Source organism: Mustela putorius, unplaced genomic scaffold (genome assembly GCF_011764305.1).
Source record: "Mustela putorius furo isolate JIRA1106 unplaced genomic scaffold, ASM1176430v1.1 tig00000145_pilon_pilon_pilon, whole genome shotgun sequence".
Lineage (NCBI taxonomy): Eukaryota > Metazoa > Chordata > Mammalia > Carnivora > Mustelidae > Mustela > Mustela putorius.
This window is the reverse complement of record NW_025421294.1, coordinates 14,186,249-14,210,482: the sequence shown is the minus strand read 5'-3', so window position 1 is coordinate 14,210,482 and position 24,234 is coordinate 14,186,249. Positions and strand designations below refer to the sequence as shown.

Sequence of the window (24,234 nt, the reverse complement as noted above, 5' to 3'; positions counted from 1 at the left end):
TACATTTTCCTTCTTTAGCTAAATCCAGAAAGAAGGAAGAAAGGAAAGGAGACAGTGGGTGGGGGGAGGAAAGGAGAGAGGAGAGGATGAAGGGGCGGGGAGGGGAAACTCAGTATCTTTCCTGTATCTCAAGGTGTATAATCAACTACACCTGTCTGTGGAAACCCCGACAGCCAACACTCCCTATCCCCACTCCCTCTGTCTTCACACCTGCCACAGACTTCAGGTAGGAGCACAATAAATAATCTTCCACAAAGTGGGGAAGGAAAAATCTAGGCAGGAGCTTACTAATAAATAAGACTTCCTTCTGCATTTCCACTTGCCCTATTAGTCCTTAGATTGTAAGGACCTATTTTACTGTCCCTGCTCCGCTCCCCCCCCCCAGGGGAGCCTTCACACCCAGCTCCAGGTGTGAAGGCCAAGAAAAACAAGGCTGTACCCACCTCGAGTCTAGCCCTGACATAAGTACAGCCATCTTGGCAAAGCAAAAGCTGGCACCTTGCACTGTAAGAGTGGGTTAGCATAAGAATGGCCATCCTGAAGGCTGGGAAGCCATTTTACTGAGCGTCCCTAACCAGCCCACACTGCGCACATAACGAGTTAAGAGAAAGTAGCTAAAACCTGGAAAAACAACTTAATCATATACCACCAGGGTGGTTAGGTGGTGGTGCCACAGGGACCAAATGTTAGAGAAAAGCAAATAGTTAACTTGCAGAGATCACAATCCTGCAAGACAGGAATCTCCCTTGGTTTGCAAATGTCCTGGTAATTTACAACAAAAAGGGCTATCTCTTCAATGGCCCAATTTCCAGAGACGAATGGCTCAGTTCCTCAAGACCTAAGGTCACACCATAAAACTGAAGGAGGCTAAGGCAGAAGGAAATGTAAATAAAGTTAAATTTCTTCTAAACTTAAATCTCACTTAAGCGCCAGGATGGCTCCAGGGTGACGCCGGGGTGGAAAAAGGTTAAACAAAGTTAAACTGTCAAAGTGGGGTGCAAGATATGTATGTAGCTATGAAGAAGTGCCTTGAAAATACTATATAAACCCTTGGCTTTGAGTGCTCGGGGTCCTTGTTGAAACCCGCTGCGCCAGGCGGATACTTGGACCCCAGCTAGCTGGAAATAAACCTCGCTGTGTGACTTGCATTATCGAGAGTGTTCTCTGTCTAATTGAGGGGTGGTCGACTTCGTACCCTAACAATATAACCCAAGGAGATAACCAGGAAAAAATTTGGTTGCTGACCAATTTTTTTTCAAAGCTCTAATTTAAGTCTTAATAGATTCCATTAGTGGAAGCAGAAGATAGTATTGCTGCTGATGAGAACTAGAATCCTCCAAATTCATGTGAAAACACATTAGAGTCTCCCCTTTTGTACTACGTTCTGAGGGCAACAGGGTCCTCTCATCCCCACCCACACTATCGAGTTGCCCTCCCCTCCCTCAGCAGTCCTAGCAAAGGAAAGCATGACCACTCGTAATGAGTAATTGTTCACTGTTCTCACTTGGGTTTCATTTCTGAATGTTCAAGTTTGAACTTGGAAAGAGAGAAAACCACATCCTTTGTACTCTCAATATATAGATGGAGTCAGTCAAGAGCTAACACAGATTTTCGTGCCGATTGATGTGGGTACAGGACAGCAGCCACAATGAGGATCTCCTGTATGTTTCTGGCATCCTCTCTCTCAATTGCCGTTTTTCTCCTGCTGATTCCTGGAGGTAAGACTGCTTCTCATCATTTCCAGCATAACCATTAAGCAAATAGAGCAGACTTTCAGCAAACTTTTGGCAAGATTAGCTATGTATAAGAGGAGATATTTGTTCCCCATGCTTTAATACTCGCCCTTGAATTCTATGTCTTTATTTTATTTTATTTTATTTTATTTTATTTTATTTTAAAGATTTTATTTATTTATTTGACAGAGAACACAAGTAGGCAGAGAGGCAGGCAGAGAGAGAGAGAGAGAGAGAAGCAGGCTCTGCACTGAGCAGAGAGCCTGATGCGAAGCTCGATCCCAGGGTCCTGGGATCATGACCTGGGCCAAAGGCAGAGGCTTTAACCCACTGAGCCACCCAGGCACCCCGTATGTCTTTATTTTAGAAGGAAAAACATCCTTCCTTCCTCTTTAAAATTTCCTCACAAAAAAATAATGGAACCACCAGTGTTTATTTCTGCCAATTTATAAATTTTCAAATTTATAAATGGATAAACAAAATAAGTGAATAAACAAAGATGCTTGAATTAGGAAAATAAATAGTATCTTTCAGGAAGGGAATAGTGGTGTTCAGCCTTTCTTGCTGCAGAAAGTACATGGATGGTTTTAAACGGAAGTTTAAAAAAAAAAACCCTGATTTTGTCACCCAAAACAGATCAGGAATGACTTGAATTTATATCATTTCTCTAGTGTGTCCCTAGGAATGTCCCCACATTGACTGGGGGTATTGAGTGACTTCTCTGGCATTCCAAGTAGTAACCAACATGACTGGTTTTATATGAGCTGCATGGGCATCAGTTTCAAATGCTATGAAGCTCATGGCATTATCACAAGACAGGTTATACCCCCTGAGGGGCTTTAGACTTTTCCTTGAAAACCTTCAGGAGAGTGAGGACTGGTCTAGGACTGCCTCAAGTATGTTGACAGGTAGGCACTAGCCATGGCTCTAGCCCAAGGTCTGTCAGCTTTTGTACACGGGAGCAGTGGCCAGGGGCTGATGCAAAAACCTGTCTTGCCAGGAATCCGCAAGGAAGTTTATCTTGCACCTAAAAATGAGAAGAAATTTTTAAAATAACAAGGTTGCTACACATATGGGTCAAAAGCATGGGCAGACCATCAGCCTGGCATAGTAGGACTGTGTTCAGGCATGTTAGAGCCTCTGTAACATTGAAAACAGAGCAGATATTAAAAAAAAAAAAAAATCCAGTGATATCTTTCCTTCAAAGGAAACAACAGAGAGGCTTGCTCCACTCTTCTTTATTGCCTGTGGTCAGAGAGAGCAATGTGGGCACATAAAGGGAACAGATAAAGTAAAGCAAGACTTGATGCTCTGGACCAGTGGTCTTAACTGTCCTACACATTAGAATACTCTGAAGGGCTTTTTAAACAGTGCTTGCATCCAGCCCCAACTCCCAAGATTCGGATTTATTTTGATTCTGGGGAGGGATCAAGAATTGCTAGGTTCCAGAAGCTTCTCACCTGCTCTAAACTCTACCCCTGACCCTTTTAGGAGTGGTTGGTTGCAGATGTTGACTTTTTTTTTTTTTTTTTGGAAGCTGTGTCTGTGCTCACCAAACAGATGATTTTGAAAAATAAAAATGAAGTTATTCTGCTGAGTTTATGATTTCTGCAGCTCAGAAGGTTCAAAGACATACCGTTGGGATCTTTATATACACGACTCACCCAAGGAAAATTTGAGATGGGGGTGAAGTTGTCAGCGTTTCTCTAAATTCCTTATCTTCTAACTTCTAGAGTCTAGTATATCCGCTTCCCAACACACTTCTGGAAATGAGAGCCCTTAGGACCACTCTCTTCCCCTTCCCTCACTTTCACCATCTGCATCTGATTGTGAACTTGGCAGCAAGTTGGCTCTATTAACGGGGAAACGGGTACTCTGCCCTAAAGGAGAAACCACTGAATCTCAGCCAGTGGTCAGAAGTATTTTAGAAGAGTCCAACAGCATCTGGCACAGGGGTGGAGGACTGAAAGCGTATCACAAAGGCAAAGGCACAAGATGGCTAAACCAGCATGAATGGGGTTTCTTGTGCATAAGACTATTTTCTGTAATCATGAAACCCTACTCCTGCTCTGTCATCATGGAAATTTGATTAAGGCAGAGTTCTTTCCTTCCTTCTCCTTGGAAGGAAAAGGCCTTTGGTTTGACCATGCGTTTCAGTCCTCAGGTTGAAAGGGAGCTTCAGGTGCAACAGATACTCTTCGGTCCACTTAGGAACAAGGAGAATACCAGTGTCAATTAAACAGAAGTCTGACCAAAGAACTCATAGGTGGGACACAGCTAAAAGGCACTCTATCAGTTTATAAGCCCTGTGTTTTGGCAAGGACGGAAGGGCAATCTCAGGCTTCTGAAAGCAGCTCTGCTTCCCCAGATCAGTACTTAGCCAGAAGGGAGGAGGGTGGAGTGCCCTCAAGGTGGTCATCATCACTAGCATCTCTTGGAGCAACGGAGACCTACCCGATGGAGTGGGATTTACATTCCAATATCCAAACATCTCCATGGAGGGCGAGGGCGTGGGGGGACCTGTCACCTAGGTTTCCTCTCCCAAGAGGGAAAACCATGTGTGGTCTCAGGAACATGGCTTTAGGGAGAGCTCTTTGGGGTGGGAGCTGAGAGGATTTGTCTTTTTCTTTTTAATAGATTTCTGTGTAGAAATTATTGGAGGAAATCAAGTGACTCCTCATTCAAGACCCTACATGGTGCTACTTAAAGGAAAAAATGTCTGTGCTGGGGCTCTGGTTGCAAAAGACTGGGTATTGACTGCAGCTCACTGTGTCCTGTAAGTGCTCGGGTTCTAAAAATGTTTGTACAGATGTTCTTATTTGGGGGAATATTAATAAAGAGAATAAATATTCACTAAAACCACAGGAAGCTCACATTAGTATCTTCATATCACTAAGTCTCTGGGAAATTGCTTTAACCCAGCAGGGAGTTTAGCCCAGACTCAGCCCCAAAGGATCAGACCCAGGCGGGATCCACACTGGGCACCCACATGCTTGCTGTCATACTCGGCTAGAGCTTCCGGCTCTGAGTGCTGCAAGGCTTTGCTTCTGGTCTTGACTTCATGACTAGAGAGAATTAACCACAGTATGAAAGGGTAAAACTAAAGTGTCCCCTTGGGAGCCTGAGCTCAACAGTCAAGTAGAAATCTTGTTTCTTTTTTTCTTTTTATATTTTTAAATAACATTTAGCATATTATTTTTTTCAGGGGTACAGGTCTATGAATCATCAGTCTTACACAATTCATAGCATTCACCATAGCACATACCCTCCCCAATGTCGATCACCCAACCACCCCTCCCCTCTAACCCCCATCCCTCCAGCAACCCTCAGTTTTTTTTTCCTGATATTAAGAGTCTTTTATGGTTTGTCTCCATCTCTGGCTTCATTTTGTTCCATTTTTCCCACCCTTCCCATATGATCCTGTCTTGTTTCTCGAATTCCTCATATCAGTGAGATCATATGATAATTGTCTTGCTTTGATTGACTTATTTTGCTCAGCATAATACCCTCTAGTTCCATCCACTTTGTTGCAAATGGCAAGATTTCATTTCTTTTGATGGTTGCATAGTATTCCATTATATATATATATACCACACCTTCTTTATCCATTCATCTGTTGATGGACATCTAGGCTCTTTCCATAGTTTGGCTATTGTGGACATTGCTGCTATAAACATTCGGGTGCCTGTGCCCCTTCGGATCACTACATTTGTATCTTTGGGGTAAATACCCAGTAGTGTGATTGCTGGGTCATAGGGTAGCTCTATTTTCAACTTTTTGAGGAACCTCCATACTATTTCCCAGAGTGCCTGCACCAGCTTGCATTCCCACCAACAGTGTAGGAGGGTTCCCCTTTCTCTGCATCTTTGCCATCTGTCGTTTCTGGACTTGTTCATTTTAGCCATTCTGACTGGTGTGAGGTGGTATCTCATTGAGGCTTTGATTTGTAGAGAAAGTTTGCTCCTAATACTTTCCCTCTTCCTTTTCTGACCATCTCTCACATCACAGCCATCTCTTAACCCCCACTGACTACTACCTTCAGAGCTCTTCCAGGCCTGGTCTTTCCTCCATTCTCATAATCAAGCCTCTAAACTTGGGCTGTCCAATATGGTAGCCACTGTCATATGGTTACATGAATTTACATGTGGATCTATGAATTTTAATTAAAGCTCAATAAAATTACAAATTTATTTCCTTGGTGGCATTAGCCACATTTCAGGTCCTTGCTAGCCACAGGTGGCTAGTGGCTACCATTTTGAATGAGGCAGATGTATAGAACATTTCATCATTCAGTTGTGCTCTACTGAAACCAGTTCTAGTTTCTTAAGCGATACTCACATCAACTGATGTAATGGAAAAATGACAGTGAGACCATCTGGTTGGTTTCATTTAGATTACGCTGTGAATGATGATAACCTTAATCATTAATACACCAGAGAGCATTTTTTTAAGTAGGACCAGTCCCCACAAGGGGCTTGAGTTTATACTCAAGGGGAGTATAAGGGGCACAGGCTCTACTGAACCAGCCAGGCACCTCCTGGGTATTTTGATTTTATGAATCAAAATGAACCTTTTGCAGGGAGTGAAAAAACAGAAAGGATCCTGGGTCCCTGCTTCAGATCACCATCCCTGCAATATACACACACTCAGTGCCATGCAAATAGGGTTCATGGAACAATCTATTCTGAAAGTTTTCCCTTTTAATGTTGTTGTTCTCTTACAAAGATCCCTTCAGTGCATTTCTCTACAATTACTGAGTGCCTTTTGCTTCCATCTCTAGACCCCTGAGATCTTTGTTTTCCAGCATTCCGCAACCTGATTCTGCAACTTGATTCTCTACCACAGCTCAAGGAGGGTGAGGGGGCACTAAAACCCTAACCCCTAAGATCCCAAGCCTTGGCTTAGCTGCTGTGGAGTTCTCTTGTTGTTTTTCAGCAGACCTAGTTTAGTGTGTTGCAAAGAAGCTGGTGATGATGATGACAGATTCATAAACAATTTTTGCACACACACAAGTATTGCCACAGAAAGTAGATTGACAAATGAGACAGTTAAGCGGATCATATGATATGCTGAGCTCCTAATAGAAAGAGTAAACCCAGTTAACAGTGTCGTGTCTGTTTCCAGGAACAAAAATTCCCAGGTCATTCTTGGAGCCCACTCAATAACCAAGAGGGAGTCAGAAAAACAGATAATGTATATTAAGAAAGAGTTTCCTTATCCGTGCTTTGACCCGCACACACATGAGGGGGATCTGAAACTTTTACAGGTATGTACCTCTGATAGACTTCACAGTCACAGAACATCCCACCATCTGGCTGACTTCATGGAAGTTTTTTCCTTGGTGCTCTGTGGCTATAGACAAGAGTTACATAATGGGGTCCTTGAAGGTGGGGCTAGAATTTAAGTAAAAATAGGACCATTTAAATGATCTTATTTTGTTAAGTCTTCATGCTTGTCTTCTAACAGCTGAACAAAAAAGCAAAAATTAATAAAAATGTGAGGATCCTCCCTCTCCCTAAGAAGGGGGATGATGTCAAACCCGAAACCACGTGTCAAGTTGCAGGCTGGGGGAGCATCCGCAATAACTCCCCTCAGTCTGACACCCTCAGAGAAGTCAATATCACCATCATAAATCGAAGAATCTGCAATGATGAAAAGCACTATAATTATAATCCTGTGATTGGACTGAATATGATCTGTGCTGGCAGCCTCAAAGGTGGAAAAGACTCGTGCAATGTAAGTAAAATAAGGTCCCACGTGTTAGTTGTTGGAGTAAGTCCCGCAGATAGAGAACCTGTAACATCAGGCTTTGTCTTGTCATGGCGTTGGCTTCTGCAAGGTCCTAGTGTTTTGTTTTGTTTTGTTTTTAAACAGAAATTTGATAAAATCCCAAATAAATTAATGTAAGCTCATGTAAGTCATTCATCAGAGACTTGTTCTCATTTTTCATATAAACATATTCAGTTCTCAATTCGAAAATATGTAACATCCAGGAAAGCTGAAGTCAGGGCTCCTCTAAGGACTTCAATGCCCTTTTTCCCCACCTCAGTCCTCCCCCCACCAAAATTTGCTGTCACTTAACCTAGCAAGTCTGACATGCCTGTCCTTTCCAAGCCTGACTAAGGATCTCTGGCCAGACTCTGCTGCTTTCTGGAGTCAAGCTGAGTCCCCAGGAAGCAAATTCCAAATGTGACCCATACAGAGACTGTGCAAGTCTCCATCCCAGAGTCCCCTGAGAGGCAGTGGGACAGGGCTCTGCTTAAAGATATAAGTAGCAGAGACACCTTAGAAAGTTTTAAGCTCTGAGTTTATCATTTCTCACTTTTCCCAAAGACCCTGTAGAACCTCCTCTGAAGAGAAGCAGTTGCAGTGTAGGTGGTCTGGGAGTTTGAATCAGAGACTGAAAGATCCAGGTGTCTCCGTTCTTTCCAGAAGCTTGGCTAAACATCTAAAGAATCTGAATGGTTTCATTTTGGGACCATGGCTAGGCACATCCCAGGAAGAGATGACATTGGCCCTCTGCTCTTTTCCACTTTCTCTCCTTTGCTCTCTCTCCTCTCCTCCCCTCATCCACCATCTTGGCAATCCAGAAACCCAGAACCTTCCCACCCTTGGAAACACATGCAGAATCCTGAGGCCACAGCCATGTCCCAGCGTGCCTGTCCTCTCTCCACTGCCACCCTAGGGTCAAAGCTTAACCATCCTTTTGCCTTTCTCTTAGTGCCCAAGACTCTTTAGAATTGGCTATGATGGACTCATGATGAAAATTTCAGACCCTATGTGAAATATACCTGTCCAGGAGGAGTCCCAGGCTCTCACACACTTCCCTTAGTTCATGTACTCATAAGCCCAGTTTTTGCCTGAAAAGGAGGGATCATTGATGCCTTCACTTGGCTGGGAAGGTGTTGAGCACTCAGAGCCTGGCGTTTACAGAGCCCTATACACATGCCTCTGTGGCTTTCTGTCTAGCACTGAAATGCCAATTGAATATTACCCCCACCTTAAAAGACCACCAGAGACGTGAGTCAAAGCCAATCAGCAAGGGTCGTTTATTGCAGGTTCGAACCTGGACCTCTGCGGCGCTCGTTGCTGATAACGCCGAGAGGTCCAGAGCTGGGTTGGTGCAGGGTTTTTATAGACAGGTACAAACAAGTTTCGGGTGGGGCTGAGCTGACTGATTGACAGTTTGAACAGGCATACTTGGCGTCAGTGAATTGGGTAACTTCTTTGTTGTAAATCTCAAGGACATTTGCAAACCAAGGGAGACTCCTACCTTGCAGGACTGTGATCTCTGCAAGTTAACTATTTATCATTTTATGGCAGTCAGGGGTGCCTGAGGAATGCTACACATATGGAGGGGAGCGGGTGAAGGGGGGGGTGCAAGGCGCCAGCTTTTGCTTTGTCCTCAGCCAGCCTCCTGCTCCTTCAGCGCCAACTCTCCCTAAAGCAAGAGTAGTGAATTGACCACTTCAGGCTCTAGACCTCAATACATTTAAATATGCTGATTCTAGATTTCCATGAGAGAATATAGGGTCATACACTGGGTAGCACAGTCAGGAGGCATAAAGCAGTGACCTCAGCTAACTAAAGCCTCTCTGTTGGCAGAGTTCATTAACTTTGAAGTGTGACCACTGGTTTCTGGGATTTCCCATCTAGTGTCAGATGCTCCAAAGAGACTTGAGGGAGCAATTTCTGTCTATTTGACAGGGCGAAGGGGAAAGTTGCTTTGGTTTTGTTCCTTTAGGAAAACAGTTACATGCTAGAGAATCTAGAAGATATGATGCCTTATAAAACTAGAAGATATGATGCCTCTTTGCCTCAATATCCCGTCTGCATTTGACTGTTTTACCCTTTGCGTTATTAAGCATTTTAAGAAAATGACAAACAGGAGGGCTTCCCTTCTAAAGCAGAATCAGTCTTAAAATTGGTGGATAACATGAGCAGTAATACAAGTTTTATTGCATGTTCACTGGTTTATAAATAAATTGAACGAGCCAATTTAAAAATATTGAAACATTTCCAAACATTTGGGACTTTTTTAAAAAAATTTTTTAAAGATTTTAGATTTGACAGAGAGAGAGAGGGAACACAAGCAGAGGGAGTGGGAGAGGGAGAAGCAGGCCTCCCGCCAAGCAGAGAGCCGGACGCAGGGCTTGATCCTAGGACCCTGGGACCATGCCCTGAGCTGAAGGCATATGTTTAACAACTGAGCCACCCAGGTGCCCCAACATTTAGGACTTTTAAGCACAAATTTTCATTTAAGTCAAGATTGGTCTTAACTTCACATTGAATGTTCCGCATTGAATGGAATTTTTTCCATCTCACTAGTGAACATATTCCATGCTGATCCCCATTACCTTTCTTGTTTTCCTCCAGGGAGACTCTGGAAGCCCTTTGATATGTGAGGGTATTTTTAGAGGCATTACTGCCTTTGGCCTTCCAGGAAAATGTGGAGACCCTCGAGGACCTGGCATCTATACTCTTCTCTCACAGAAGCATCTCAACTGGACAATTGCGACTATGAAGGGGTTTGTTTAGCTAATTGTACTTCAGTGCATTTGTTGTCACTTCTTTTTTCATTGTTTGTTTCGAAGTAGTTAACATATAGTGTAGTATTGGTTTCAGGAGTGGAATTATGTGATTCACCATTTATGGGGTGGGCACTTGCTGTGACTTCTTAATCTTATCATAAATAAAATCAATTTGTGGAACTGTATCCATTTCTCCTATACCTTCAGTGAGCAGATCTGCACTGGCAAGGGGAAAGAGAGGAATATGACAACCTTACAGATATTGCAACAGAGAGGAGAGAGCCAAGGTCACCAGGGTCAACCATGAGTCAAGTGACATACATACTTTCCTCGAATTATCCACTGTCTAAATGGGGCCCAGCAGGAGTGACAATAAGGTCAGGTCTGTCTGGTGACAGGCTCAGCAATTCTACAGGAAACAGGAACAGCCAGTGGAGCATTTGGGTTTAAAAGGAAATGCTTTTGGCCTTCTAAGGCCATTGCTCCACATCAACACATGCTATCTATCAATCTATCCATCTCTCTGCAAGAACCTGAGTCCAAGAAAGAAGTAGAAGGGGCAGTGTCTCACCGTGTTTTCCAAAGGCAGGTGAGAAATAGAAAATAAAATTCAATGGGCAGAAATGATGCACTTGGCAGACAAGAAAAGTATACAACAGAGAGTCAGCCTCCTCTCTCATGGGTTTGCATAGAAGCCTTTGATTATCTAGGTGATTTCTTGGTTCTCCTTAACCCTGAGCCTGGGTGGATCCAGCCAACACAATGGTTACAGGAGCTGCCATCACATACTAGGCAGTAAGTGCTCAAAGTCTTCCTTGAAAAACTCCTATGTTGTTATTTAGCACATTGAACTCACTGGGGAGTCGTCAGTTCAACAGCCACTTCAAAATGTGATTATGTGAATGGATTCCTGCAATTTCCATCAGTTCCTTTAGAAGTGTACATGCACATGCACACACACACAATGTATACCCAAGCCAAGAACATACATCAACACCAAGAGTTGTCTCTTTTTTTTTTAATTTTTTTTAAGATTTTATTTATTTATTTGACAGAGAGAGATCACAAGTAGGCAGAGAGGCAGGCAGAGAGAGAGAGAGAGGAGGAAGCAGGCTCCCTGCTGAGCAGAGAGCCTGATGCGGGACTCGATCCCAGGACCCTGAGATCATGACCTGAGCCGAAGGCAGCGGCTTAACCCACTGAGGCACCCAGGCGCCCCAAGAGACAGTCTCTTAAAACAAAGAAGGAGCATAGCTCAATTACAAATCCTTAGCCCCACCTCTAGAAATTTTTATTTAATTGCATTCAATGAGACCAAGGACATAATATTCTTTATATAATCTCCCCAGTGATTTCAATATACAGCTGGTGATGGGAGGCCTTATACTAAAAAATGAAGTCTGGTGCTAACATCTAAAACAGGGCTCTAAGAGAGTCCCTAGGATGATATTGCAGATGCCTGCTATAATCCCTAATTCATAGTTAGAATTTTAATAGCAATAAGAGGATAGACTCTTCCCTACTGGCAACATTATAGATTTCGAAGTCCAATTAAAAAGTAGTTGCATAGAACCCTCAGTCATTACTGATGGAAGCGTAAACTGATACTTCTTAGGCAAGTTGGTAGTGACTACTTAAAACTCAATATCCTCGATGCCTTCGGCTCAGGTCATGATCTCAGGGTCCTGGGATCGAGTCCCGCATCGGGCTCTCTGCTCAGCAGGGAGCCTGCTTCCTTCTCTCTCTCTCTGCCTGCCTCTCAGTGTACTTGTAATTTCTCTCTGCCAAATAAATAAATAAAATCTAAAAAAAAAAAAAAAAAACTCAATATCCTATGACCAAGCAGTTCCACACCTGGGTATATGCCGAACAGAAATGTGTGCTTTTGTCCACCAAAGAATGATTAAGAGTGTGCATAGTAACTTTATTCTTTTTCTAAAAAATTTATTTATTTTTAGAGGACACATGAGCAGGGGGAGGGGCAAAGGGACACTCTCAAACAGACTCCCGACTGAGTACAGGGCCTGACAAAGGGCTTGATTTCACGACCTTGAGATCATAACCTGAGCCAAAATCAACAGTCAGATGCTTAACCAACTGAGCCACCCAGGTGCCCCAAACTTTATTCTTAAAGTCAAAATGGAAAATAGCTCAAATATTTATCCACAGTAAGATGGATTGACGATTGTCATACATTTATATGTGAGAATATTACACAGCAATGAAAAAGAAAATCCTACAGTTACATGTAACAACATGAATTAATATTATAAGCTTAGTAGTGAGTGAAAGAAGTCAAAAAGAATATAAAAGATGTGATTCCATTTATCTGCAGATTGGCATAAAACAAAAGTATAGTGCAGAGGTCAGAATAATGGAAAGGTGTTGACAAAGAGTAGGTACAGGGAAGTCTTTAGGGTACAAGAAATGTTCAAGTGGATGGTATAGACTGATGCCAAGAATTCAAACCCAAGTAACATCATCTCAAAACACTTCCTAGAGAGGTTAAGACTTTGATGAACAAAGAAAAGGAAGAGAGTAGTAGAAATTCCAGACTAGAAGAAAAGCTCTGACAAAAGCACAAAGGCAGGAAATCAAAATACCTAGCCCAGGGTTAACACAGGAAATGAGCAAGGATTAACATTAAAAGATGGGGCGCCTGGGTGGCTCAGAGGGTTAAGCCTCTGCCTTCGGCTCAGGTCATGATCTCAGGGTCCTGGGATTGAGCACCGCTTCGGGCTTTCTGCTCAGCAGGGAGCCTGCTTCCCTTCCTCTCTCTCTGCCTGCCTCTCTGCCTACTTGTGATCTCTCTTTGTCAAATAAATAAATTAAATCTTTTTTTAAAAAGTTTTTTAAAGAACATGTGCGCTGGGTGGCCCAGTCCATTAAGAGTCTGACTCTTGATCTCAGTTCTGGTTTTGATCTCAAAGTTGTGGAGTTCAGGCCCCACATTATGTTCCACACTGGGCATGGAGCCTACTTTAAAAAAGAGAGAGAGAGAACAGTGGCCTGATCGAGACTTAAAAAAAAACTTAGCAATTATCAAATCCAAAGTCCTATTCTTGTAAGTGTTATGACCACATGCAAGTTTGCTCAGTAGGTCTATGGCAGTTCTAGGGCTCAGGACCCTAAGATTGAGGTGAGGGCTCTATGTAATAGGGAGTCATTGGGAGTTTCTGAGCAGGGGCTGGGAAGATCACCACCATACTTTTAGAAATGTAGCCTAACTGTGTGGTGGAGACCCATGAAGAATAAAGAGAGAAAAACAGAAGGAATTACAATGAAGTGGTCATCAGGTATTCAGGACATGACTAGAATGAAACAGAAGAGAACAAGGTGTGAGCAGATTAAGCATGGAATGGAATAATCAGGAGGTTCCCTGGATGATGGGTTGACCAAGATAGGGATGAGAGCAGGGAGAGGGACAAGGGAGTTCTACAGGGGATCTCATTTTGAGAGGAAATAATGGGCATGCTTAACATACATACTGCTTAGCATATAGTGGGATTTTAACCAATATTTTTCAAGTGAATAAGGGATGTTTTTAATGTATTTGGTTTAAGCTAAAACAGAAAAGGATCTCAGAAAGGAAATATCCAGAGTCAGAAAGAAATATGAGACTGGAGATTGGGAGAAAAGTCAAGAGGAGAAAAGGTGTTTGGAAATCTCTGCTGTAGAAATCTCTGCTATCACAGTGGAAATGCATCCCTAACCAGGAAGAGATAGAAAACAAGAAAAAGAAGGAAGGAGAAGAGGAGAATGAGGGAGGGGAAAATAGAGAAGAGGCAAAGATAGTATCAGGGAATGGAACAGGAGGAAGCAGAGCAAATAAGCCTGAGAAGAAAGTTCACGAGAACATTCACCTCGGGAAAAGCACGTCATCCAGTTTGATAGTCACAACAAACCCGTGGAGAAGAGAAGGCCACTGTCATTATTCCCACTTTGAAGTGAGGAAGCTGGAGCTCATGGAGTTGCTGAGTGACAGCAGCTCCATACACAGGCTGTGCCATCTGCTGAAGCAGAAACCACTCGGGTCTGGTCTGGACTCAAAGCCAGGTGCAGCACTCTGCCTCTGTGGCCTGTGGGAAGAAGGGAAGACAGCTCATGTCCCACATTACAAGGGCTGTTGCTGAGGTGGAGGGCCCCGTATCCCCTCCCAGGATGAAGGCTTCCCTGAAACCTGCCATATATGAAGCTGGCACTCCCACTGTGCCTTTGCTGTGGTAAACACCAGTCCGAGCTAACTGTAGGCAGCAACCTCAGGTGGCTGAGGTTTTGCTTCACTGGGTTTCCCTTTCAGAGCTCTCCCCCACTTTATTATTTTCCTAGGGCTGCCATAACAAATTACCACACACTGCTGGAAATAAGACAAATTTATGTTCTCATAGCTCTGGTGACCAGAAGTCCAGTATCAAGGTGTCGGCTGGACTGGTTCCCTCTGGAGGTTCTGGGGGAGCTTCCAACCCTTGCCCCCTATCTTTGATTTGTGGCCATATCACTCTGTTCTCTGCTTCTGTGGTCACATGGCCCTTTTTTCCATGTGCCTGTTCTCTTCTGTGTGTCTCTTTGAAGGATACTTGTCATTGGATTTAGGGTTCATCCAGGATGATCTCATCTCACAATCCTTGACTTAATTACATCAGTTTTTTGCTAAAGAAAATCACAATCACAGCTTCCAGGGATTTGACAAGTGGCGGGATCATTTCTAGCCCACCACGCCCCTCATGCCCCAAACCATTATCAGCTCTATCTTCTCTACTCCACAAGCACCCAGGAATTGCTACTGCTGTGCTCCAGCCACCCATCCCATCCTCCTGATCCCCGCCAAAAAGCCATCCTTTGGGACCTAAGTTTCAAGGAGATAATCAAATAAATTGAGGCAGATTAATAGGAAATGACCCAAAAAGCTCTACCCCAAAACAAACTTGAGTCGTAGTTATGTAATTCTGGAGACAATCCACCTTTTTCTGTTATCTACCTGATCGTCTCCCAAAGAACATTTTGTGGAACAGTAATTCCATATGAAGTTGGTTAATAGATATTAAAAAAGAAAACAGTGTTTCATGTTCACATTAGTTTGGGATCTCCAGGTTAAAAAAAAATTAAACAGGATTCCTTATTTCAAGACTACTTTATTTGGGAGAAGAGATTATAATAAGCAGCATTTCTGAAACTTAGTTGACCAAAGTCATGTCCTTTTTTTTTTTTTTTTTTTTTAAGATTTTATTTATTTGACAGACAGAAATCACAAGTAGGCAGGAAGGCAGGCAGAGAGAGAGAGGAGGAAGCAGGCTCCCCACTGAGCAGACAGCCCGATATGGGGCTTGATCCCAGGACCCTGGGATCATGACCCAAGCTAAAGGCAGAGGCTTTAACCCACTGAGCCACCCAGGCACCCCAGTCATGTCCTTTTGACATGAACTTCTCACATATCTCATGTTTCTTGGAAAATACTTGGCAAAATCTATCCTAACCCAACAGTGACGGCTAACAATCAAACGTTTAGGCCAAAGCAGACAAAACTGACTCCATGAAAGAAGGCTGGGGCCAGGAGGATGGAGGGAAGGAAAGAGGTTGTGTAAGTTTTTGGCTGAGGAGGTATTTGCGGACACACATAAAATATAGGTAGGTTGGTAGTCATCTCATAGAACTAGTACAGTTTTCAATTCAAATGAGATCTGGAATTTCAGAAATAATCTTGTGTTCTGACATCAGATTCTCAGGAGCAAAGAGTATGTATATATATTCCACTGTTGAAGGAGACATTTCTTAGACATGGGAATTTTTTTATCCACACACATCATGCCCAATGGTCTCCTGGATGCTCACGCACACGTACACACACGGGCACAGGCACCCATGCCCTCCAAAGAGACGTGGGTTTGACTCTGGGTGTGTGAGTGCATTAAAAAAAAAATCTAGATTCATAGATACAAAGCAGCTCCCTTATTTTATAGATGAAAAAAAATTCCCGTAACATCAACTGCCTTGTCCCAGGTCACAGAGCTAATTGATGGCAGAGCCAGAACTAGAATCGAATTCAGTGCTTTAACCCTTTAGCCCATTCTCCAGTCCCACAGCAAAGAAGAATCTCTTTTCCTAGAGAATACCACTGCTCCTTATTTTTTAATTAAACATTTATAAATTAAAGCAATATAAATGAAAACCACTTAATTTAGTTAGGATAAATATAGACTATTACATGAATGTTTTTAAATTAAACTTAAGAAAAGTGAATTCAATAAATACAGTAGGTGATAAATATGCCTTCATTTTTTTATTACAATGTGTTGAGATGAAGAGAAAGAAAGGGAAAAAAGTAGAAAAGGAGTAATAAAGAAAAAAAAATCCAAATCTTTTCCAAAGCAGGTTTTGAAAAATGTCTTTACTTTTTAAAAAATGGAGAACTGCTTCCAAAATTTGTTAGGAAAATGGAGTTTGGATTAGAAGCAGAAGCATTCTTTTTTTTTTTTTTTTTTTAACATACCCTCTAGTTCCATCCACATTGTCACAAATGGCAGGATTTCATTTCTTTTGATGGCTACATAGTATTCCATAGTATATATTATATTCCATATATATATATATATGTATATATATATTCCATAGTGTATGCACACACACACACACACACACACACACTACATCTTCTTTATCCATTCATCTATTGATGGACATCTAGGCTCTTTCCATAGTTTGGCTATTATGGACATTGCTGCTATAAACATTCAGGTGCACATGCCCCTTCAGATCACTACGTTTGTATCTTTAAGGTAAATACCCAGTAGTGCTGGGTCGTGGCTCTATTTTCAACTTTTTGAGGAGCCTCCATAGTTGCACCAGCTTGCATCCCCACCAACAGTGTAGGAGTGTTCCCCTTTCTCCGAATCCTCACCAGCAAGAAGCAGAAGCATTCTTGAAACACTTCTCTCCTATTAGTGAAAATCTTAATTTACTAGATTTAGTGGGAAATGCCATCTTTACCTCAGACCAAGGCCATCCTTTAGGATTCACATCCCTAAATTCCAAGAGTATTATCACTGAAAGGATTTTGTTTGAAAATTTTGTGTTCTTCATGCAACAATCATTATAAAGGAGACCACCTATCAATGCCTGTGCTAAGGACTATGAAACCAAATCAAAGGCCAGACCTCACCTACAGGTTAGAAAGTTACATATTGCTGCTTCAAAGCTTGTAAATTACAACTTTTGGAAGGTGATGGGAAGAATGATCTTAAGTTATCTTCCTTCTCCAGTTAGATGGGGAAAACCTCTTTAATAGAATTCTTCCCCCAGAGAATCATGAGTGTGGTTAACAGGGTGAGACAAAGGAAAGGCGTGGCCGTAATCTAGAATAGTTTTTTTCTAAGCTTTATGACCACAATCCACCTTTCAAAACTACATTTTATGTTGCCACCCCATATTTAAACACGCATATGGTATTGAACAACTGTAACAAAAGTTTCACAAAATAATGCCTTCTTCTACATTGTTTCCATTCTCTGCTATTCTATTTCACCTGTTTAATGCTAACCACCTGATGTATGTTTATATAACAATCACCCTGCTAAACACTGGGAAATATGCCCGTGGGAGAGACTACTGGGTCAGAGATGAGCATTAGTGTCTGAAAGCTGGAAAGTAACTGCATCTTCTTTAATCATAAACACTAAGGGAAGAAAAGGTTAAATGTACTCTTTGGAATTTTGTCTAATATCAATGAAAAAAAGCACAAGACATGACGACTGAAGAATTCATAACTCGTCAAGGCTAGAAAAGAAAGAAAATGTACCAGTTAAGTTCATTCTTTATTGCCTGTATCAACAAATTGACTCCAGGATCTTTCAGAGGTCCCTACCTCACTGAAAGATCTATCTACTGGAATTGCAGTTTTGTAAAGAACCAGGTTTAAGGCTTCATTAAAAATATTTCTCTAGGGCGCCTGGGAGAGCTCAGTCAGTTGAGCATCTGCCTTCGGCTTAGATCATGATCTCAGGGTCCTGGGATCAAGTCCCATGTCGGCCTCCCTGCTCAGCGGGGAGTCTGCTTCTCCCTGTCCCTCTGCCCCTCCCCACCTCTCATGCTCTCTCTCAAATAAGTAGAATCTTTAAAAAAATAAAATAAAATAATTTCCCTAATCAGAAAACATATCCCATGAATTACATATCTTACGATTTAAAATATACAAAGGATCAATTCATGTCCTTCGTACATTCAGGCATGGCCACCCAGGTAGCTCCATCAAGAGCTGTCTACATTTTTATTTACCAAATCACATAGTCTAACAGCTTAAGGATATCAAAGTCGTTCTGAGGTCAGACAGACCAGCAGAAGCAGGAAGTCTTTCTGTTAAGTGTGTTTTGTTGTTGCCAAATAACATTCTCACAATCTACAAAGAGAGTCACGGTATTATCACTATGGAACTCTGTATACATTTGGTGTTTTCAGTCTGTTTCTTCCCACTAAAGTATGGGCTCCCTGAGGGCAAAGATGATGTCTGTCTTGTTTACATGTATGTCCTCCCCACCCCCAAAAGTGCCTCACACACGGTAGATGTGTATTGAATAAACCCACGCATTGTAGCACTCCTGGGTTTTCTGCAAAATAAGGAAAGATGAGTTATGATGCTAACTCCAGAGTTCAAAAAGCATTTGGAAACTCTCCCTGACCATCACTCTTCACCCATGCATGTATGCAAGAAGGAGAAGACAGGACCATTGTAAGCAATGAACAGTCTGAGTCAAATTCAGAAATACTCATCTATGGACACCCTGAGGTGGGGTGGATGTAGGTATTTTTTCCTGATAAAATAAATACTTTAAAAAGCCAGAAGAGACCTTTTACTCAGGGCTTTTCCTGCCAGTGACAGCTCACTTAGCAATGGGAACATGCATTTTAGTCATCTGTGTGCTTACCCAAAAATCCACGTGACCTGGTCAGACCAGGACAGGCCCACACAGTCACATCATTCTTGGGACTACCTTGGCCGCTTGCAATCTCCCTTGTCTTAGGTAGCCAGATTAGGGAACAAATCTGTAATAATGGCCAAAAAAAAAAAAATACAGAATTATGGCAATGTCTGATGCATTATGAATATATTTCAAATGGATACCAGGTGATATGTTCTGTCCACATCCCTCCTCCAGTCCACAGCTGGGGTTCAGGTGTGAGAGGAACTATTTTAGTTTTAGGAAAGTTGATCCCAAGCCAACAGAAGACTAAGCATACAAATAGGTTTGGGTGCAATGAACCTACGAATTTGAGCACAGTCAAAGCAGGGCTGAGAAAGAAGGAAAGTGTGGGAAATAGAGGGGGAAGGAAAAGACACACACATCAACCCATAGAGAAAGGTTCTACAAAAACAAACTGCCAAGAACTGAAGTCTTTAGACTCACAAGTACAGAGAGATGTGTTTGGGTCCTATGCTCTAACAGCAATCATTTTCACACAGGTCTAGAAGATCAAAGAGAAGGCAGACTCCAGCAGAGATATTTACCTGTGAGTCTGTGCTTGGGGTCTGGATGCTTTGCCCAGTATTTATGTCCAAGACACGTAAGTGTCCATCTTCCATGCCGCCTCCAACAGCAAGGACTGCAGACTGCCAGGGACACCAATCCATGGCCTTGAAAGTTCAAATAATCACACAGGCTGCTCAGGCTTGGAGGAAGTGAACTTGTGAAGGTGACACACTTCACACCATATACCACGGCTCTCCTGGAGCTCTGATCTAAAGGCAGGAGCAAAGGCACTCTCTAGAGATTACTTCTAAGGGACTGGAAATCACCTATTAGGTGCCTTCCTCAAATTTTGAGAACAATTTGTCAATATTTTAAACAAAGAAAAATCACCCAATAATATATTTTAAAAACTACACTCAACGTGTCCTATGGGGTAAGAATCTGCTGTTGGAATAGGTGACATGTGCCCCCTGGAATCTGATGACGAAATGAATTTTTCTCTCATTTGTCTACCTGTGTCTTTAGGTTCTAGGTCAGAGAAGAAAGGACAAAATGGAGCCACACATGATTGCTTGCACCCCCAAAACTCTCATGCATTTCAGTTCCTAATACATTTCAGAAAGGAAAATTGCTGTTGATTTACTTCCTTATAAATGACTACAGGTAATCCTGAAAAATAAGGTTCAGTATTGCATATTTATGCTAACAATTGAAATGATGAATAGCACTAATTTTAAAGGACAGTCTAATAAATATTTCCATTGTATTTATCCATGTATCCTTATCTGTGCGGCCATCCTGCCATTAGCTGCCCAAGGCTTGGCTCGCTCAGACTTCAGAGGCTCTTGGTTCAATTTGCTGTACTTCTGACAAGGCACATAAGAAAGTAACTTGTTTTGCTTGTCTTGGGTTTTTCACACGTTGGGTTTTTGGTTTCTTCGGTGTTTTGTTTTGTTGTTTTTTGTTTGTTTGCTTTATTTGGTTTTTGTATTTTGTTCTCAGAGCATTTTATATACATTTTCCCTAGATTTCTCTCAAATCATTAAAGATGGAAATTTGGACCTTAAATCATTCTTAATGTCCTGTGGATATTAAAACCATAAGCCAGAGTACTGAGCCACTACCATGCGTTAGCAGCTGGTAGGACGCATTACACCCTGTATCAGGAAACTCTGTGTTAACTTGGTAAGTTCTCATTCTAACAAATTTGTTCATAGGTAATAAAGTAAAACAATTTCTTTGTTCTGTGAGTGATAAATATTCTGGGACAATGTCGAGGTCAAGACATATATCTGTGATGCCAAAGGAATGAAAGTATAGGGTTGTTTTTTTTTTTTTTTTACTAGAAATAAGAATTTAAAATACAGAGAAATAAAAAAATATATTATGCTTGATGAAATATTGGTTTAACTCTGAAGCACCTTTTCTCCTCCTCCTTTTCACAGTGGGTTCCTTTCAGGAGTGTGAGTTCAGGTAGGTCTGGACAGCCAGTGTGCCCATCTGTCTGACCACAGTTACTGCTGAGAGATGAGAAGGTGCCCAAAGTCACACCAGAGTTCTGGGACTTTTCTATCAGAGTAACAAGGAACCAGAGTTTCTTAATCAGTTCCATCTGGGAGGATCTGAATTTGAAGCTGCTAAGAGCCATCTTGCCCACAAAATGTCTGAATGAAGAATGAAACTCAGCAGAGAAAGGCAGAGCCAAGAGCCAAAGAGAAAGAGTTTTAATGACATCATTTAAGGCCTTAGGTCTGGACGGTATTGAAAGCAGCTGTATGTACCCAGGACTCCTCTGTCGAAAGAGAAAATATATTTACATTTGTTTGCAGAAGCTCTCTCTTACCTCTGGTTTCACAAAATCAGACACATGGGGGGTATAAATAAGGTTGTCTTTCAAGAGAATGATGGCAAAATCCAAAACTAATTCCAGGGGAAGAAAAATCTCAGAGCATTAGCTTAATGGCTTTGTTCTCAGGTGTGAAGGATGCATCTCTGAGTGGACAGCAACCTGGAAAGCTATTGGATGTCTTACCTTGACTGCTGTAGGTTGGGCTATGACTTTCAGGGGTTGAACCTGGGCTTTTGCACCGGGATCATGGGGCCATATCGTCAGCAGTCCATCACTACAGCCACTGGAAAGCAGCCTGCCATCAGGGGACCACTTGAGAGCACAGACAGCTTGCTTGTGGTGAAGCGTTCCAACGTGATGCTGGGTGACCCGAACATCATGATGATAAACACAGCCCAGCCTCGACCCGCTGCACAGAGGTAAAGGGGCAGGTTCCTGACAGAAAACTCAAGCCCTGTTGCTAATAAGCATTTGAAAACATGAAGGAAAGCATAGTTCAAACCACCAAAAGACCCCACAAGACAGATTCGAGACACAGTTGTTGAACATTCGTTGGGTTAATAAGGATAGAGTATTCTGCCTGGGTGACTATTCACACAAGCGAAAAATATTTCTGTGGCAAAGTTTCAAATGTGGATAATGAGGTGCTATCCTTTGAGAGATACTTCCTTTTTTTTTTTTAAGATTTTATTTGTTTGTTTATTTGATTGTTTGAGAGAAAATGAGAACGCAAGCAAGTAAGAGAATGGGGTTGGCAGGGGCCGAGGAAGAGGGAGAAGCAGGCTCCCCACTGAGCCGGGACCCTGATATGGGGCTCCATCCTAGAGTTCCTTGATCATGACCTGAGCCAGAGGCAGGTCACCCAAGCACCGACTGAGCCACCCAGGCACCCCATTTTGACAGATATTTCTAATGACTTCAATATGATGCAGGCAGCTATGGAAATGATAAATTTTGAAGATTTCCATATTTCCCCAGGGGGTTCTTTATGTACTGAACATACGAAATATGTTTCTGGAATTCAGAATATTTCGTATTATCTCAATGCAATATATATTTATAGTGAAATGTCAGAGATAGAAATGTATTATTTCCTTTTTCTGTTAAGCTACAAGTCACTATTAATTTTGTTAATGCCACTCATGTTGAAAAAGAGTATAAACTCTCTGAATGTCATAGCAAACTGCAGTGTGATTCAGAATCAGGAGATAATGTCTACTTACTGGTAGCGATTTGGATCCAAAGAATGATAAAGATTATATCACTTTATCAAAGATAATGAACTCCTCCCAGACTAATTTAATTTTCTCCAAGGAATAAGTAAACAACTACCTACAATTATTTCTGAAATTTCTCAAAATCCAGTGTCGTCTTTTTATTTATTTATTTATTTATTTATTTTAAAGAGTTTTGTTTATTTGACAAAGAGAGCACAGGTAGGCAGCGAGGCAGGCAGAGGGAAAGAGCGGGAAGCAGGCTCCCTGTTGAGCAGAGAGCCCAATACGGGGCTTGATTCCAGGACCCTGAGACCATGACCTGAGCCTAAGGCAGAGCCTTTAACCCGCTGAGCCACCCAGGCGCCCCAGTGTCATCTTTTTTTTTTTTTTTAAAGATTTTATTTCTTTATTTGACAGAGGTCACAAGTAAGCAGAGAGGCAGGCGGAGGAGTTGGGGGGTTCGATGTAGGGGAAGCAGGCTCCCCACTGAGCAGAGAGCCCTATGCAGTGCTCAATTCCAGGACCCTGAGATCATGACCTGAGCCGAAGGCAGAGGCTTAACCCACTGAGCCACCCAGACATCCCCAGAGTTGTCTTTTTAAAAATGATCAGGCACCACACTGAACAGCCTTCTGATGAACAATATGGGCTCTGTGGCCAGACCACCTGGGTTCAAAGCCCGACTCTGCCCCTTTTACTAACCATGTGACCTCAGGCTAGTGTCTCAGTTGATTCAGCAACAGGTTGGTTGGAGATTAGAAACAACTCGACACAGAGTTACTGTAGGGATTAAAACACAATTATCCACACAAAGAGTATAGCAAGCCTGGCACACATTACTCCAAAAATATTAGCTGCTATTATAAGAAAGGATCTGTTCATGGATAATAAAACCAAATTTAAACAACACAGACTGTAAAAGGAATTTAAATAGAGAACTGACCTCACTATAACAACTTTGCACAGTAAATAATTAGCCCTTTACCTGGTATTTTGTTTAAGCAGCTTTAAGTTTTACCTATAATCACAAGGTACTGAAATCTTAAGTTTATATCTCAGGTACCTAAAGAAATTGTAAAAGACCTTGGAATTTATTTAATTTAAACCTACCTTAAGAACTACAGTATAAAAATGAATGGCAGTGGTGGGGCACCTGGTTGGCTCAGTTGGTTAAGCCTCTGCCTTTGGCTCAGGTCATGATGTCAGGGTCTTGGGATCCAGTCCCGCATGGGGCTCCCAGCTCAACAGAGAGTCTGCTTTTCCCTCTCCCTCTGCTGCTCCCCCTGCTTGTGCTCTCTTTCTCTCAAATAAAAAGTAAAATCTTTTTAAAAAGTGAATAGCAATTGTTAAAAGTAAATATGTAAGATCATACAAACAAGTCACTTAAACTTTCTGGTTAGTTAGACTAAATCAGTAGTTCTCAAAAGTGATGAAGCATGAGCATCA

General features: G+C 42.1%; 2 protein-coding genes across 2 annotated transcripts in view; one reads left to right on the top strand and one right to left on the bottom strand.

Moving 5' to 3' along the window:
* Nucleotides 1–1,573: 1,573 nt before the first annotated feature.
* On the top strand, nucleotides 1,574–10,449 carry GZMA (granzyme A). Its single transcript, XM_004744658.3, has 5 exons — nucleotides 1,574–1,718; nucleotides 4,371–4,509; nucleotides 6,858–6,999; nucleotides 7,200–7,469; nucleotides 10,110–10,449. Exons 1-5 carry the CDS (start codon nucleotides 1,649–1,651, stop codon nucleotides 10,269–10,271), a joined length of 783 nt encoding a protein of 260 aa, XP_004744715.1. The 5' UTR covers nucleotides 1,574–1,648; the 3' UTR covers nucleotides 10,272–10,449.
* A 2,731-nt stretch (nucleotides 10,450–13,180) lies between these two features.
* Nucleotides 13,181–24,234, bottom strand: part of CDC20B (cell division cycle 20B) — a 44,592-nt gene continuing 33,538 nt past the window's right edge. Inside the window, exons 9-12 of the mRNA XM_004745037.3 lie at nucleotides 21,755–21,980; nucleotides 19,761–19,886; nucleotides 19,180–19,297; nucleotides 13,181–14,343 (exon numbers count right to left, since the gene is read on the bottom strand). Coding sequence (XP_004745094.1) covers nucleotides 14,228–14,343; nucleotides 19,180–19,297; nucleotides 19,761–19,886; nucleotides 21,755–21,980 — 586 coding nt within the window. The 3' untranslated portion in view covers nucleotides 13,181–14,227. The remainder of the gene's footprint in view (nucleotides 14,344–19,179; nucleotides 19,298–19,760; nucleotides 19,887–21,754; nucleotides 21,981–24,234) is intronic.

What these genes read in the sequence shown, in the direction of transcription:
- GZMA (XM_004744658.3), top strand. Translation starts at nt 1,649, where the DNA reads ATGAGGATCTCCTGTATGTTTCTGGCATCCTCTCTCTCAATTGCCGTT. An exon ending in TCTCCTGCTGATTCCTGGAG is followed by an intron (nt 1,719 to 4,370) that starts GTAAGACTGCTT and finishes TCTTTTTAATAG; the next exon opens with ATTTCTGTGTAGAAATTATT. An exon ending in GGGATCTGAAACTTTTACAG is followed by an intron (nt 7,000 to 7,199) that starts GTATGTACCTCT and finishes GTCTTCTAACAG; the next exon opens with CTGAACAAAAAAGCAAAAAT.